At 38.6% G+C, this 16,533-nt stretch overlaps 1 protein-coding gene across 3 annotated transcripts in view; it reads right to left on the bottom strand.

Annotated features, from left to right (window-relative positions):
* The window catches only part of GCFC2 (GC-rich sequence DNA-binding factor 2), a 68,133-nt gene extending 53,506 nt beyond the window's left edge, over positions 1 to 14,627 (bottom strand). For all 3 annotated transcript variants that reach the window (XM_060117815.1, XM_060117816.1, XM_060117817.1), the window contains exons 1-4: positions 14,319 to 14,627; positions 9,669 to 9,809; positions 1,452 to 1,670; positions 438 to 538 (exon numbers count right to left, since the gene is read on the bottom strand). In XM_060117815.1, coding sequence (XP_059973798.1) covers positions 438 to 538; positions 1,452 to 1,670; positions 9,669 to 9,809; positions 14,319 to 14,589 — 732 coding nt within the window. In that variant the 5' untranslated portion in view covers positions 14,590 to 14,627. The remainder of the gene's footprint in view (positions 1 to 437; positions 539 to 1,451; positions 1,671 to 9,668; positions 9,810 to 14,318) is intronic.
* Positions 14,628 to 16,533: the final 1,906 nt, after the last annotated feature.

The raw sequence follows: 16,533 nt of genomic DNA, 5'->3' as shown, positions 1-16,533 counted from the left end.
TGAAGGGGATTAAGAGGTACAAACTTCCAGTTATAAAATAAATAAGTCACAGGGATATGATATACAGCATAAAGAACATAGTCAATTACACTGTAATAATTTTGTATGGTGAAAGATTGTTACTAGACTTATCATGGTGATTTATTTCATAATGTATATAAAAGCCAATCACTATCTAGTACACCTGAAACTAAAACAATACTGTTATGTCAACTCAACTTCAATTAAGAAAAGAAAAAGGGGGGGAAAAAGGAAAAAAAAAAGAATTCTTTCCTAGGGCCTTCAAAAGGAGCACAGCCCTGTCAACACCATGAATTGAGACTTCTAGCCTCAACAACTGTGAGAGAATAGATGTCTGTTGTTTTAGCCATCAAGTTTGTGGTAATTTGTTACGGTAGCCACAGGAAACTAATACATATGGCATAAAAGATTATTACCTTTGTGATTTTAATTGCTTTTCTCATCTGCTGCTCTTCCCAAATATCTTGATATTTTTTATCTTCTTCACTATCTTCACTTGTTTCTTCATTTCTGGTGGCTTGAAAAAAAAAGTTCATGTATAAATATTCCATATTTTTCCATTCTAATAGCAGCAGAAATTAGCAATTGGGGAGCTTATAAATGGCTTAGCAGCTCTTTATATGTGTTAACCTTTTCTTCACAATTCAAAATTTACTCTCTCTTTATAAACAAAGAAACTAAGATATCACAATGTTACATAACACAGTTCTCTATCTAAGGACTGTGTTGAACCTAGGACCTGAATCTAGCAATCTGACTTCAGAATCTGCATTTATCACTAAACTGTCTCACTCAAAACATGATGGTCTCACATATGAAAAAGCTTGGAAAAAATGCAACATTTGGTTTTATCAGAGATTCTCAATTCTACCTTAGAATCTAAACACGCAAAAATAATTTCTGGGTTAATAGGAACCAAAAGTCTCATTCTGAAATAGTATTATTTGAAATGACAAAAACTTGGGTAAAACATTATTGTTTACAAATGAGAAATGTGAAAATAGTTCTTTGATACCTAAGGATTATTGGTTGAGGAAAACTTTTTACTGGAGCAGGGAAGATTTTAACACATGACACCAAAATCCTACCAATGTTTCTATGTTAAAAAAAATCTTATAAAGGTGACAATGAAAGTTTTCAATATCAAAAATAGGAAACTCTACAAATTTTTTAACCTGTCAAGAAAGATCAAGTGGAGATCAGATAACAGTAAACATTATTATTGCATGTACCCTTTGATAACATTTTGATACAGACATGTATTTTAGAAGCCATGATGTCAGTAAATACATTGGTATTAAAAAATAACTTAAACAACCTTTAGAATAGGAGATACTACATTATGTTTTTATGGATATTTTTATCATAATATTATATTCTAATGAAAAATGCCTTAATGTTCATTTATTATAAATAAATTAAATATGTACCTGTTTTTTCAGCCATCTTTTGTCTAAGTGTTTGAGGCTTCGGGGTAAATGGTATATTTTCATCATCATCAGTCTCACTCTCAGGATATTCAGTGTTTTTCTTCATACCAGAGATGGTGAAGGCATGTTTTACATCCAAAGAAATATAGTCCTCTTGGGCCCTGGCCAATTCACGTTTTCGGTAGGCTGCCTGAATAAAAGCTGCATCAGGGATATTTACTGAAAGAAACAAAGAGGAGGACATTGAAAACAAAATACTAACAGAGAGAAATATTCCTCATATTTAAAGGAAAAGAGCACCATTTTTCCAATTTTTTCACTATTTTGATATGAATAATGACTCAAAATCTGTTTCAATAGAATCATTATTATTATTATTTTTTTTGTGGTATGCGAGCCTCTCACTGCTGTGGCCTCTCGCATTGCAGAGCACAGGCTCTGGACATGCAGGCTCAGCGGCCATGGCTCACGGGCCCAGGCACTCCGCGGCATGTGGGATCCTCCCGGACCGGGGCATGAACCCGTGTCCCCTGCATCGGCAGGTGGACTCTCACCCACTGCGCCTCCAGGGAAGCCCAGCCAAAGCAATCTTGAGGGAAAAAAACGGAGCTGGAGGAATCAGACTCCCTGACTTCAGATTATACTACAAAGCTACAGTAATGAAGACAATATGGTTCTGGCACAAAAACAGAAATACAGACTAATGGAACAGGATAGAAAGCCCAGACATAAACCCACGCACCTGTGGTCAACTAATCTATGACAAAGGAGGCAAGGATATGCAATGGAGAAAAGACAGTCTCTTTAATGAGTGGTGCTGGGAAAACTGGGCAGCTACATGTAGAAGAATGAAATTAGAACACTCCCTGACATCACACACAAAAATAAATTCAAAACGGATTAAAGACCTAATGTAAGATGGGAAACTCTTAGAGGAAAACATAGGAAGAACACTCTTTGACATAAATCATGGCAAGGTCTTTTTTGATCCACCTCCTAGAATAATGGAAATAAAAACAAAAATAAACAAATGGGACCTAATGAAACTTAAAAGCTTTTGCATAGTAAAGGAAACTGTAAACAAGATGAAAAGACAGCTCTCAGAAGGGGAGAAAATATTTGCAGACGAATCAATGGACAAAGGAGTAATCTCCAAAATATATAAACACCTCATGCAGCTCAATATTTAAAAAAAACAAAGAACCCAATCAAAAAATGGTAGAAGACGTAAATAGACATTTCTCCAAAGAAGACATACAGATGGCCAAGAGGCACATGAAAAGCTGCTCAACATCACTAATTATTAGAGAAATGCAAATCAAAACTACAATGAGGTATCACCTGATGCCAGTTACAATGGGCACCATTAGAAAATCTGCAAACGACACATGCTGCAGAGGGTGTGGAGAAAAGGGAACGCTCTTGTACTGTTGGTGGGAATGTAAATTGATACAGCCACTATGGAAAACAATATGGAGGTTCCTTCAAAAACTAAATATAGAATTATCATATGACCCAGCAATCCCACTACTGAGCATATACCCAGAGAAAACCATAATTCAAAAAGACACATGCACCCCAGTGTTCACTGCAGCACTATTTACAATAGCCAGGTCATGGAAGCAACCTAAATGCCCATCAACAGACGAATGGATAAAGAAGATGTGGTCCATATATACAATGGAATATTAGCCATAAAAAGGAACGAAACTGGGTCATTTGTAGAGACGTGGATGGACCTACAGACTGTCATACAAAGCGACGTAAGTCAGTAAGAGAAAAACAAATATCGTATATTAATGCATATATGTGGAATCTAGAAAAATGGTACAGATGAACCGGTTTGCAAGGAAAACAGTGACACAGATGTAGAGAACAAACGCAGGGACACCAAGGGGGAAAAGTGGCGTGGTAGGGGGTGGGATGAATTGGGAGATTGGGATTGACATATATACACTAATATGTATAAAACAGATAACTAATAAGAACCTGCAGTATAAAAAAGTAAAATTAAATTAAAAAAATCACTGCTATAGAAAAATACTAATATTAGAAATAAAGGTTTTTTTACATCTTTATTGGAGTATAATTGCTTAACAAAGGTGTGCTAACTTCTGCTTTATAACAAAATGAATCAGTTATACATATACATATGTTCCTATATCCCCTCCCTCTTGCGTCTCCCTCCCACCTTCCCTATCCCACCCCTCGAGGCAGTCACAAAGCACCGAGCTGATCTCCATGTGCTATGCGGCTCCTTCCCACTAGCTATCTACCTTACGCTTGGTAGTGTATATGTCCATGCCTCCCTTTTACTTTGTCACAGCTTACCCTTCCCCCTCCCCATATCCTCAAGTCCATTCTCTAGTAGGTCTGTATCTTTATTCCTGTCTTACCCCTAGGTTCTTCATGACATTTTTTTCTTCTTAAATTCCATATATAAGTGTTAGCATACGGTATTTGTCTTTCTCTTTCCGACTTACTTCACTCTGTATGACAGACTCTAGGTCTATCCACCTCATTACAAATAGCTCAATTTCGTTTCTTTTTATGGCTGAGTAATATTCCATTGTATGTATGTGCCACATCTTCTTTATCCATTCATCTGATGATGGACACTTAGGTTGTTTCCATCTCTGGGCTATTGTAAATAGGGCTGCTATGAACATTTTGGTACATGACTCTTTTTGAATTATGGTTTTCTTAGGGTATATGCCCAGTAGTGGGATTGCTGGGTGATACGGTAGTTCTATTTGTAGTTTTTTAAGGAACCTCCATACTGCTCTCCATAGTGGCAGTACCAATTCACATTCCCACGAGCAGTGCAAGAGTGTTCCCTTTTTTCCACACCCTCTCCAGCATTTATTGTTTCTAGATTTTTTTGATGATGGACATTCTGACTGGTGTGAGACGATATCTCACTGTAGTTTTGATTTGCATTTCTCTAATGATTAAAGATGTTGAGCATTCTTTCATGTGTTTGTTGGCAGTCTGTATATCTTCTTTGGAGAAATGTCTATTTAGGTCTTCTGCCCATTTTTGGATTGGGTTGTTTTTTTGTTATTGAGCTGCATGAGCTGCTTATAAATTTTGGAGATGAATCCTTTGTCAGTTGCTTCATTGGCAAATATTTTCTCCCATTCTGAGGGTTGTCTTTTGGTCTTGTTTATGGTTTCCTTTGCTGTGCAAAAGCTTTGAAGTTTCATTAGGTCCCATTTGTTTATCTTTGTTTTTATTTCCATTTCTCTAGGAGGTGGGTCAAAAAGGATCTTGCTCTGATTTATGTCATAGAGTGTTCTGCCTATGTTTCCCTCTAAGTGTTTGATAGTTTCTGGCCTTACAGTTAGGTCTTTAATCCATTTTGAGTTTATTTTTGTGTATGGTGTTAGGGAGTGATCTAATCTCATACTTTTACATGTACCTGTCCAGTTTTCCCAGCACCACTTATTGAAGAGGCTGTCCTTTCTACACTGTATATTCTTGCCTCCTTTATCAAAGATAAGGTGACCATATGTGCGTGGGTTTATCTCTGGGCTTTCTGACCTGTTCCATTGATCTTTCTGTTTTTGTGCCTGTACCATACTGTCTTGATTACTGTAGCTTTGTAGTATAGTCTGAAGTCAGGGAGCCTGATTCCTCCAGCTCCATTTTTCGTTCTCAAGATTGCTTTGGCTATTAGGGGTCTTTTGTGTTTCGATACAAATTGTGAAATTTTTTGTTCTAGTTCTGTGAAAAATGCCATTGGTAGTTTGATAGGATTTGCATTGAATCTGTAGATTGCTTTGGGTAGTAGAGTCATTTTCACAATGTTGATTCTTCCAATCCAAGAACATGGTATATCTCTCCATCTATTTGTATCATCTTTCTTTCATCAGTGTCTTATAATTTTCTGCATACAGGTCTTTTGTCTGCTTAGGTAGGCTTATTCCTAGATATTTTATTCTTTTTGTTGCAATGGTAAATGGGAGTGTTTTCTTGATTTCACTTTCAGATTTTTCATCATTACTATATAGGAATGCCAGAGATTTCTGTGCATTAATTTTGAATCCTGCTACTTTACCAAATTCATTGATTAGCTCTAGTAGTTTTCTGGTAGCATCTTTAGGATTCTCTATGTATAGTATCATGTCCTATGAAAACAGTGACAGCTTTACTTCTTCTATTTGGATTCCTTTCATTTCCTTTTCTCTGATTGCTGTGGCTAAAACTTCCAAAACTATGTTGAATAAGAATGGTGAGAGTGGGCAACCTTGTCTTGTTCCTGATCTTAGTGGAAATGGTTTCAGTTTTTCACCAGTAAGGATGATGTTGGCTGTGGGTTTGTCATATATGGCTTTTATTATGTTGAGGAAAGTTCCCTCTATGCCTACTTTCTGCAGGGCTTTTATCATAAATGGGTGTTGAATTTTGTTGAAAGCTTTCTCTGCATCTATTGAGATGATCATACTGTTTTTCTCCTTCAATTTGTTAATATGGTGTATCATGCTGATTGATTTGCGTATACTGAAGAATCCTTGCATTCCTGGAACAAACCCCACTTGATCATGGTGTACGATCCTTTTAATGTGCTGTTGGATTCTGTTTGCTAGTATTTTGCTGAGGATTTTTGCATCTATGTTCATCAGTGATATTGGCCTCTAGTTTTCTTTCTTTGTGACATCCTTGTCTGGTTTTGGTATCAAGGTGATGGTGGCCTCGTAGAATGAGTTTGGGAGTGTTCCTCCCTCTGCTATATTTTGGAAGAGTTTGAGAAGGATAGGTGTTAGCTCTTCTCTAAATGTTTGATAGAATTCGCCTGTGAAGCCATCTGGTCCTGGGCTTTTGTTTGTTGGAAGATTTTTTATCACAGTTTAAATTTCAGTGCTTGTGATTGGTCTGTTCATATTTTGTATTTATTCCTGATTCAGTCTTGGCAGGTTGTGCATTTCTAAGAATTTGTCCATTTCTTCCAGGTTGTCCATTTTACTGGCATAGAGTTGCTTGTAGTAATCTCTCATGATCTTTTGTATTTCTATAGTGTCAGTTGTTACTTCTCCTTTTTCATTTCTAATTCTATTGAGTCTTCTCCCTTTTTTTCTGGATGAGTCTGGCTAATGGTTTATCAATTTTGTTTATCTTCTCAAAGAACCAGCTTTTAGTTTTGATCTTTGCTATCGTTTTCTTCATTTCTTTTTCATTCATTTCTGATCTGATTTTTATGATTTCTTTCCTTCTGCTAACCTTGGGGTGTTTTTGTTCTTCTGTCTCTAATTGCTCTAGGTGCAAGGTTAGGTTGTTTATTTGAGATGTTTCCTGTTTCTTAAGGTAGGATTGTATTGCTATAAACTTCCCTCTTAGAACTGCTTTTGCTGCATCCCATAGGTTTTGGGTCATTGTGTCTCCATTGTCATTTGTTTTTAGGTATGTTTTTATTTTCTCCTAGATTTCTTCAGTGATCACTTCGTTATTAAGTATTGTTTAGCCTCCATGTGTTTGTATTTTTTACAGATCTTTTCCTGTAATTGATATGTAGTCTCATAGCATTGTGGTCGGAAAAGATACTTGATACAATTTCAATTTTCTTAAATTTACCAAGGATTGATTTGTGACCTGAGATATGATCTATCCTGGAGAATATTCCATGAGCACTTGAGAAAAATGTGTATTGTTGTTTTTCGATGGAATGTCCTATAAATATCAATTAAGTTCGTCTTGTGTAATGTATCACTTAAAGCTTGTGTTTCCTTATTTATTTTCATTTTGGATGATCTGTCCATTGGTGAAAGTGGGGTGTTAAAGTCCCTTACTATGAATGTGTTACTGTCGATTTCCCCTTTTATGGCTGTTAGTATTTGCCTTATGTATTGAGGTGCTCCTATGTTGGGTGTATAAATATTTACAATTGTTATATCTTCTTCTTGGATCGATCCCTTGAACATTATGTAGTGTCCTTCTTTGTCTCTTCTAGTAGTCTTTAAAGTCTATTTTGTCTTAAATGAGAATTGCTACTCCAGCTTTCTTTTGGTTTCCATTTGCATGGAATATCTTTTTCCATCCCCTTACTTTCAGTCTGAATGTGTCTCTAGGCCTGAAGTGGGTCTCTTGTAGACAGCATATATATGGGTCTTGTTTTTGTATCCATTCAGCCAATCTGTGTCTTTTGGTGGGAGCATTTAGTCCATTTACATTTAAGGTAATTATCGATATGTATGTTCCTATTCCCATTTTCTTAATTGTTTTGGGTTCGTTATTGTAGGTCTTTTCCTTCTGTTGTGTTTCGTGCCTAGAGAAGTTCCTTTAGCATTTGTTGTAAAGCTGGTTTGGTGGTGCTGAACTCTCTCAGCTTTTTCTTGTGTGTAAACCTTTTAATTTCTCCATCAAATCTGAATGAGATCCTTGCTGAGTAATCTTGGTTGCAGTTTTTTCTCCTTCATCACTTTAAATATGTCCTGCCACTCCCTGCTGGCTTGCAGAGTTTCTGCTGAAAGATCAGTTGTTATCCTTATGTGGATTCCCTTGTGTGTTATTTGTTGTTTTTCCCTTGCTGCTTTTAATATTTTTTCTTTGTATTTAATTTTTGACAGTTTGATTAATATGTGTCTTGGCGTATTTCTCCTTGGGTTTATCCTGTATGGGACTCTCTGTGCCTCCAGGACTTGATTAACTATTTCCTTTCCCATATTAGGGAAGTCTTCAACTATAATCTCTTCAAATATTTTCTCAGTCCCTTTCTTTTTCTCTTCTTCTTCTGGAACCCCTATAATTCGAATGTTGGTGCGTTTAATGTTGTCCCAGAGGTCTGAGACTGTCCTCAGTTCTTTTCATTCCTTATTCTTTCTTCTGCTCTGCAGTAGTTATTTCCAGTATTTTATCTTCCACATCACTTATCCGTTCTTCTGCCTCAGTTTTTCTGCTATTGATCCCATCTAGAGTATTTTTAATTTCACTTATTGTGTTTCTAATCGTTGCTTGATTCATTTTTAGTTCTTCTAGGTCCTTGTTAACTGTTTCTTGCATTTTGTCTATTCTATTTCCAAGATTTTGCATCATCTTTACTATCATTATTCTGAATTCTTTTTCAGGTAGACTGCCTATTTCCTCTTCATTTGTTAGGTCTGGTGGGTTTTTATCTTGCTCCTTCATCTGCTGTGTGTTTCTCTGTCTTCTCAGTTTGCTTAACGTACTGTGTTTGGGGTCTCCTTTTTGCAGGCTGCAGGTTTGTAGTTTTCGTTGTTTTTGGTGTCTGTCCGCAGTGGCTAAGGGTGGTTCAGTGGGTTGTGTAGGCTTCCTGGTGGATGGGACTAGTGCCTATGTTCTGGTGGATGAGGCTGGATCTTGTCTTTCTGGTGGGCAGGTCCACGTCTGGTGGTGTGTTTTGGGGTGTCTGTGGACTTTTTATGATTTTAGGCAGCCTCTCTGCTAATGGGTGGCGTTGTGTTCCTGTCTTGCTAGTTGTTTGGCATAGTGTGTCCAGCACTGTAGCTTGCTGATCGTTGAGTGAAGCTGGTGCTGGTGTTGAGATGGAGATCTCTGGAAGATTTTCGCCATTTGATATTATGTGGAGCTGGAAGGTCTCTTGTGGACCAGTGTCCTCAAGTTGGCTCTCCCACCTCAGAGGCACAGCACTGACTGCTGGCTGAAGCACCAAGAACCTTTCATCCACACGGCTCAGACTCCTCAATTTGTGATGATTCCTTGTCTATTCATGTATTCCACAGATGCAGGGTACATCAAGTTGATTGTGGAGTTTTAGTCTGCTGCTTCTGAGGCTGCTGGGAGAGATTTCCCTTTCTCTTCTTTGTTCTCACAGCTCCCGGGTCTCAGCTTTGGATTTGGCCCTGCCTCTGCCTGTAGGTCGCCGGAGGGCATCTGTTCCTCCCTCAGACAGGACAGGGTTAAAGGAGCAGCCGCTTCGGGGACTCTGGCTCACTGAGGCCAGGGGGGAAGGAGGGGCACAGAGTGCGGGGCAAGCCTGCGGCGCCAGAGGCCAGCGTGACGTAGCACCAGCCCGAGGCGCGCCATGCGCTCTCCTGGGGAAACCGTCCCTGGATCCTGGGATCCCGGCAGTGACGGGCTGCACAGGCTCCCCGGAAGGGGGGCATGGACAGTGACCTGCGCTCACACACAGGTCTCTTGGTGGCGGCAACAGCAGCCCCATCGTCCCACCCCCGTCTCTGGGGTCCGTGCTTTCAGCTGCCTAGAAATAAAGTTCTTAAACAAAATTCAAAAGTTACCAACCTAGTGATGTAAACTCTTCTTCCAGAGAGCTAGAGGTATTGGAAGATGAACTCTGATCATCTTTACTTTCTGAAGCATGATGTGTTCCATCCTCTTCGTCTGTTGAAAGATCAACCGCTCTGGATTCTAACAGGATGTTTTCTTGAATATAACAAGAAAGAGTCAAGATGTTGGAATCAATAATTGAAATTGTGAACAACACATGGCATTTGTAAAATATGGTGTTTTAATTTTACTCTACATATTTAAAGTAGATATGCAGATTTTTCTCTAATTTCCATTCTTTCTGAAATCAATGCATGGTCTAATAAATGTACAAGGATGTATCCTATTTGTGTTATCTACTTAACTAGTAAAATACTCCCTTCATTAAAGAATGAAATGAAAAGAGGAAAGGGAACATAAGAGAAAAAAGAAAATGACAAAAAGTGAAAGAATATTTAAATGAAAAAAGAAAAATAGTGATAGTGAATAAATAGAAAAAGAAAAGAATACTTAACGTACATTTCCTATGTGCTAGGCACACTGAAGTCTGTTTTACAAGATTTATTTCATTTAACATTCAGAACTCTATAAAGTAAATGTTATTACTGATGAGAAAACTAAGGATTGGAAAGGCTAAATAACATGTCCAATGTCACAAAGTTACTAAATAGAGAAGCTGGGCTTTCAATCTAATTTCATCCAACTCTGGAATTTAGGCTCTTGTAATATAAATACTAAGTTACATTTCAATGGCTGGTGGTAAGAAGTACTATAATGAGTACTGTAGCCTCAAACCAAATCATGGATCTATTTCCACTGTGTGATTCTGGAAAGGACACAGTCAATTAACCTATTAAACAAAGACAGCATTAAGAGAGAACACCCACAGAGGTATTGTGAGAATTGAATGAGCAAAATGTAAAGGAATTTATGGTATTATTGACAAAAAAGGACTTGTTAGTTCACAAATATTTTGTAATAGTTGTGAATAATCTTAAGATTTAAGATTACATAAATAAGTACTCTTATATTAAGAATGTTCCTTAATTAGAAAACCTATATAAATTTCAAAAAAGCTGGAGTAAAAATCAAGAATTAAAAGACAAAGTAATATATCACTTCTTGGCCATTTGGCTAAGATCAAGTGTAAAAGACAAGTAATATAGCTGTAGCTTATATCTTTCTTAGCTACTGCTATTTATGACAACTCCTACATCTTCTTAAAGTGAAGTAAAGTTACACCAGAGCAGTGGTTCTCAGAGTATGATTCATCTACCCTTGGAGGTCCCTCAGACCCTTTCAGCGGGTCTGAGGGAAAACCCAAACTACTTTCATCACAACATTAACATGTTACTTGCCCTTTTTACTCCATTGGTGGGTAAAACTGCTAATTTTTTAGTATGAATCGTAACAGTGATACCAATCTGCAGAAGCATCCACTGTATTCTTTTCCACCTTGTACTAGCAAGAAAAATAGTCAGTTTCACTTATTGTCCTTAATGAAGCAATAAAAAATTAATTTTATTAAATTTTGGCCCTGAGTACATATCTTTTTAATATTCTGTGGATCAAAATGGAAGCATGCATAAAGCACTTCTGGCGCATACTGAAATGCAATGGTTGCCTCAAGGTAAAGCACTTGTGTGATGAGCTGCAAGTTGAACTTAACCACTGTCTTCGAGGAGGAAAACCTTTCTACTTGAAAGAATGACAGACAAACTCTAGTTATTCAGACACGGGTATCTGACAAACATTTTCTTAAAAACGAGCAAAGTCGTGCCTACCACTTCAAGATTAGAGGTTGCAAGTGAAGTCTATAATTTTGGGAAAGCACACCCTCTACTGTGAACTTGATAGCTTTCCAATACTTAAAGACTGATGATGTCAGTAGTAGCATTAAGAGATTTTTTTTGACATTGTAATAAATTGTACCAACACTTGCAAGAACTGCAACTGGGTGAACCACTACTTTCCAAAGAGTCAATGCATGATGTTACCAATCATGCATGGGTAAAAGCCATTCAAAGTGCAAAACACACTGACAGATTTTACTATAGTGGAGTACAAAGAATTGACTGATATGGTTTCAGCTTCCTCATGCCAACTAAAACTTAGCACTTGCCTTCTGCATCTACAAGGATTAAGTCACAAACTGCTGTAGCTGCTGATTTTCAACACACCCTGAAAGGAGTTCAGGGCAGAGCTGAGGAATGAGGTACTCTGTGCTTTGGGAAAAACTGGCAGAACAGGCCTTCAGACAGATATTTTCAGAAGATTTTATAAGCCCAATCCTTACAACTCCTCATATCTGGAAAAGCACTAAAATCATTAATGGTGACGTCTGCTCCTCATGACTAGCAGCAAGGTTCTGCCAAAATGTGTGTCTGACCGCACAAACCCCTCTTCACTAATATCATATGTAACACTGACCTCTCCCCTACCTCTGTGGAGCAGTTTCTCAAAGCTACCTGAAACGCTGTCTCCTGGGCTATAGTTCTCATTTTGCTCCAAATAAAACAACTCACAAACTTTCACGTTGTGCATTTTCTTCAGTCGACACACACTGCAAACTAACCTTTAAGAACCTATTATTATTATTTTTTTTCTTTTTGCGGTATGAGGGCCTCTCACTGTTGTGGCCTCTCCCGTTGCGGAGCACAGGCTCCGGATACGCAGGCTCAGCGGCCATGGCTCACAGGCCCGGCTGCTCTGCGGCATGTGGGATCTTCCCGGACCGGAGCACGAACCCGTGTCCCCTGCATCGGCAGGCGGACTCTCAACCACTGCGCCACCAGGGAAGCCCCAAGAACCTATTACTTTTTGAGCTTCATTGTAATATTAAAGCAGAACACCTTTAATGAACTAAAAAGGCTCTTAAGTACTCCTAGTCATCTATCTGGTTTTCTTCATACATTCAAACAAAACAACACATTTCAATAGACTGAATGCAGAAATATCTGTGAGAATTCAGCTGTCTTCCATTAAGCCAGACATTAAAGAGATTTGCAAATTGAAAACGTCTCTTACTATTTATCAGAAAAGTTATTTTTCATAAAAATGTTTCTTATCCCTACATATAATGAGTTAATTTTTAAAAAGAATTAATAAAAATTTATCTTAATTCCTAAGATGGTAAATATTATAGATATAATCCACAGAAACAAAAGCTCTTTGGGATCCTTAATTATTTTTAAGAGTATAAAGGGTATACCTTTAAGACCAAAAGGGTACTCTTAAGACCAAAATGTTTGAGAACCACTGTTTCACTGTTTTGGAAGGCAAGAGAAGAGGCAACTCCTGGGCCCCACCCCCCCCACCCCCCATTAAAGTTTAACCAGATGACTCTTACATAAAGAAAAAAATATTTTAAAAGTCATCAGAACTTCAGATAAACAAGTGATTTTAACACTGACTAAGAAATCACCAAAATCACCTGGACTAAAAATAGTGGGGAGAAAACTTTTTTACCTCAAGACTAACCAAAAACTATAGTTTTTTTTACAGATACTTTTTTATTTATTGAAATTATACCATGTATACTGTCTTGAAAATAATAATAAATTATGTAACATATCATTAGCAACATAGGTTTGTTTTCTACATGGTTATTTCATCCTGTGACAAGCCAGAAATGCTGAATCATCATTCTATTGGTGGCATCATCCACAGGTGACAAACTGGAGATTCTACTCATGTTAACAGGCTGGGGATTACCTCAGTTCATTAAACCTGAGTGTTAGGTATCCTGGAGAAACATGGTTTGCAGACAAAAGTAGATAAAAAGTGCCATTTATTTGGAGAAGCTGGTTGCTTTTAGGGCCTTTACTACGAGCTTCACTATTGAATTTTTTTAGAAGTTCCTTTTAGAATGAAACATAATCTCAAATACTTTTATGTGTGTCTGAGTCAGAAGTTAATGTATTTAAACTTCAAGACCCTACTTATACAAGTTCCTTCCAAGTCCTTGTTCCTGTGTTTTTATTTCTAACTTTTCCTAACTATACAGTTTTATTTTTAACCATATTATTATTAAACTCCAATTCAAACTAGAACACATCTTACGTAAACAAGTTTATGCTGCTTGAATTCTACTTTTAAGAATGCAAAGGTACTTCAAAATTACTACATTGTATTTAACACCATTATTGGTACTCTACAGGGTCACCAATCTGTTAGTGGCATATATTGCTATTTTTATCTTTTCTTTAAATAACCGATTAAAAAACAAAACGCAAAAGAAAATGTCCCAAAGCCTGTCACCTAAATTTTTCTAGTGTATCGTTTTGCTTGTTTTCGAGGAAAAGAATTGGGGACAGAAAGTACCTTCACCTACCTAGGAGTATTAGGAATTTTTAAACTCTTCTGTGACGATTTAGGTTCTTCTAAGCATAAAGTGCAGCACTAAAGCTATATATAATTGGTGAGGGTTTATCTGACAGTGCAAACACGGACAAGCCCAAACCATGCAGTATTCTTTCTACTCCCCCAAGGGGCCCAATACGGAGATGCAGGCAGCAGGCCAGTGTTCGCAGGCAGGTTATCTCCGCGATTCATCGTTGTTCGTGGCTGGCAAAAGGTTGCAGAAACCTTTAGAGAACCCCGCGGGCTCTTTCCCCATCCTCCCCACACCCCGCCCCGGGCACCCACCCTGCTGCCCCGCGTCACCTGGGACGTCCGAGCCTCCGTCCAAACGCGCAGCCGCTCTCGCGGCGTGCCGGGAACTGGCCCAGACACGGCCGCGGCCCCGGCCCCGGGCCCGGCGGGGTAGTTCCGCCGCTTCCGCGCGGCCTCCTCCAGACGGCAGCCCTTCCTCCGCAGGGCCCAGGTCTGCCTGCTCCCTCGACGCCCCGGGTTCAGCAAATGGTTCCTGGGTGCTGTCGCTGTCACTAGAGTCCGCTCGGCGCTGCCGGAAAGTCCTTTTCGGCCTGTGAGCCATAGCAGGCTCACTTCCGGCTCTGGCAAACCCAGGGCTACAGCAACCACCCAGGCGCGCGCTTCCGCCTCCCGCCTTTCCGCCGCATGCGTGCGCCCGACCCGCGCGTCTTCAACTCCAGCTTCTCCATGCGCATGCGTGCTTTGCTTCCTTCGATCTGTTCGACAGAGTTCGGTTCCCAGGCTGAGGTAGGTAGAGCGCTGTCTTTACTTTGCAAGGCCAGCTTGCGCAGATGGTTGCAGAGAATCTCGCTGACTTCCGGAGGTGAGTTCCACGGAAAGCTGCACTCACAGGCTCTCCTTGTGCAAACCGTATCTGGGAATCAGGCGTTATGCCCACATCCTGGACTGGGACCGGATCTGCTCTTCTACTTTCTGGAGAGAGTGAAGTTCTCTCTCCAACCAAGAATTAAAAAAGACAAAACACAAGCAAAAAACCGCAGGTGTGTGTGTGTTTGAGATTGTCTCTGAAAGCTAAACAGTAAAATCTACACAGTAGAATCTGCACATAAATGATAGGTGCACAAATAAGCAAACATCAAATGATTGCTTCCAAGCATCAAGGCTTCAATCGAACCTGGTTAAATACGTTGGTCCATAAGAAAAAAAAATGTATTTGAAAAATGGGGATGTAATTTAAAAAGAAGCACAGAGATAAGAAGGACAGCCCCACAGAGTTACCTTTAGAAACGGGTGGAGCAACAAGAGAGCAAGAAGCCTTTTTAGGTACCCATAATCATCACTACTTTATATTATTTGCCCTTTCTCATGAATACGAGGAATTTCTTCCCCCAAGAGGGCATGAATAATGCCATATATCTTATTTGCCCCCACTATACTTATTTACAATACTAGCTTATTAAATTAATCAACTGGTTATTAGGAAACTTTACATTATTCATCTTTTATATAATTTAAAAATTGAAGAGGTTAATAATTGAAAGAAAATTGGCAGATGAAATATTCCCAGCTTTTGGAAATCGTTTATCCCCTAGTGGTGACATTTTATTCTGCTCTTCTAGCCATTGGTCAGTGGGTTCTGAGCTCCCTCTAGTGAGAAATGTGCTACTTACAGAAGGATTGTGTCAATCTTTTGGAAATTGCCTCCTTTCTCATAATAGAGCTACTTTTCATTCTCTCTTGTTATAAGTAATGGATATATTTTCATTTTTAAGCCATACCTACATCAGATTTTCTCAGAGAACAAATTTAGAGAAGTCGTATTAATAAGTTATCACTCTCTCCTTTAGGAATTAAAAACACTTATTGTGGAAATACATCCACAAAAGTATGGACCTAATTTTGTTTTCATTTTTTCAGTATCTATTTTTGAGCACTTACTATGAAGGTCTCTTGTCCTGGGCCCAAAGGGTCATGATATACATGGGGGTCATGCTCCCGGTGGTCAGGTGCTATTAGCCAAATTATCCCTACAGTTTGGCTTGTTGGAAATTACTTAAAAAAAAATGATGCTCAAAATACTTAATGTAAGATCTACACTCTTAACAAATTTTTAAGTGTACTGTACAGTATTGTTAATTATAAGCACAATGTTGTACAGCAGATCTCTAGAACTTTTTCCTTTTAACCAAAACTTTTTACCTGTTGTACTTTAACTCCCCATTCCTCCTCCTCCCTGCCCTGGCAATCACCATTCTCCTTTTTGCTTCTATGAGTTTGGCTATTTTAGGTACCTCATGTAAGTGGAATCATGAAGTATTTACCTTTCTGTGACTTAGCATAATGTCCTCAAAGCTCATCCATTTTGTCACATATAGTGGGATTTCCTTCCTTTTTAATGCTGAATGATATTCCATTGTCTCTATATACCACATTTTCTTTATCCATTCATTGGACAATAGACATTTAGGTGGTTTCCATACCTTGGCTATTGTGAAGAGTGTTGCAATAAATGTGGGAGTGCAAATATGTCTTCAAGATCCTGATT

This window comes from Mesoplodon densirostris, chromosome 14, assembly GCF_025265405.1.
Source record: "Mesoplodon densirostris isolate mMesDen1 chromosome 14, mMesDen1 primary haplotype, whole genome shotgun sequence".
NCBI classification, from domain to species: domain Eukaryota; kingdom Metazoa; phylum Chordata; class Mammalia; order Artiodactyla; family Ziphiidae; genus Mesoplodon; species Mesoplodon densirostris.
This window is presented reverse-complemented; position numbering and strand designations above follow the sequence as displayed.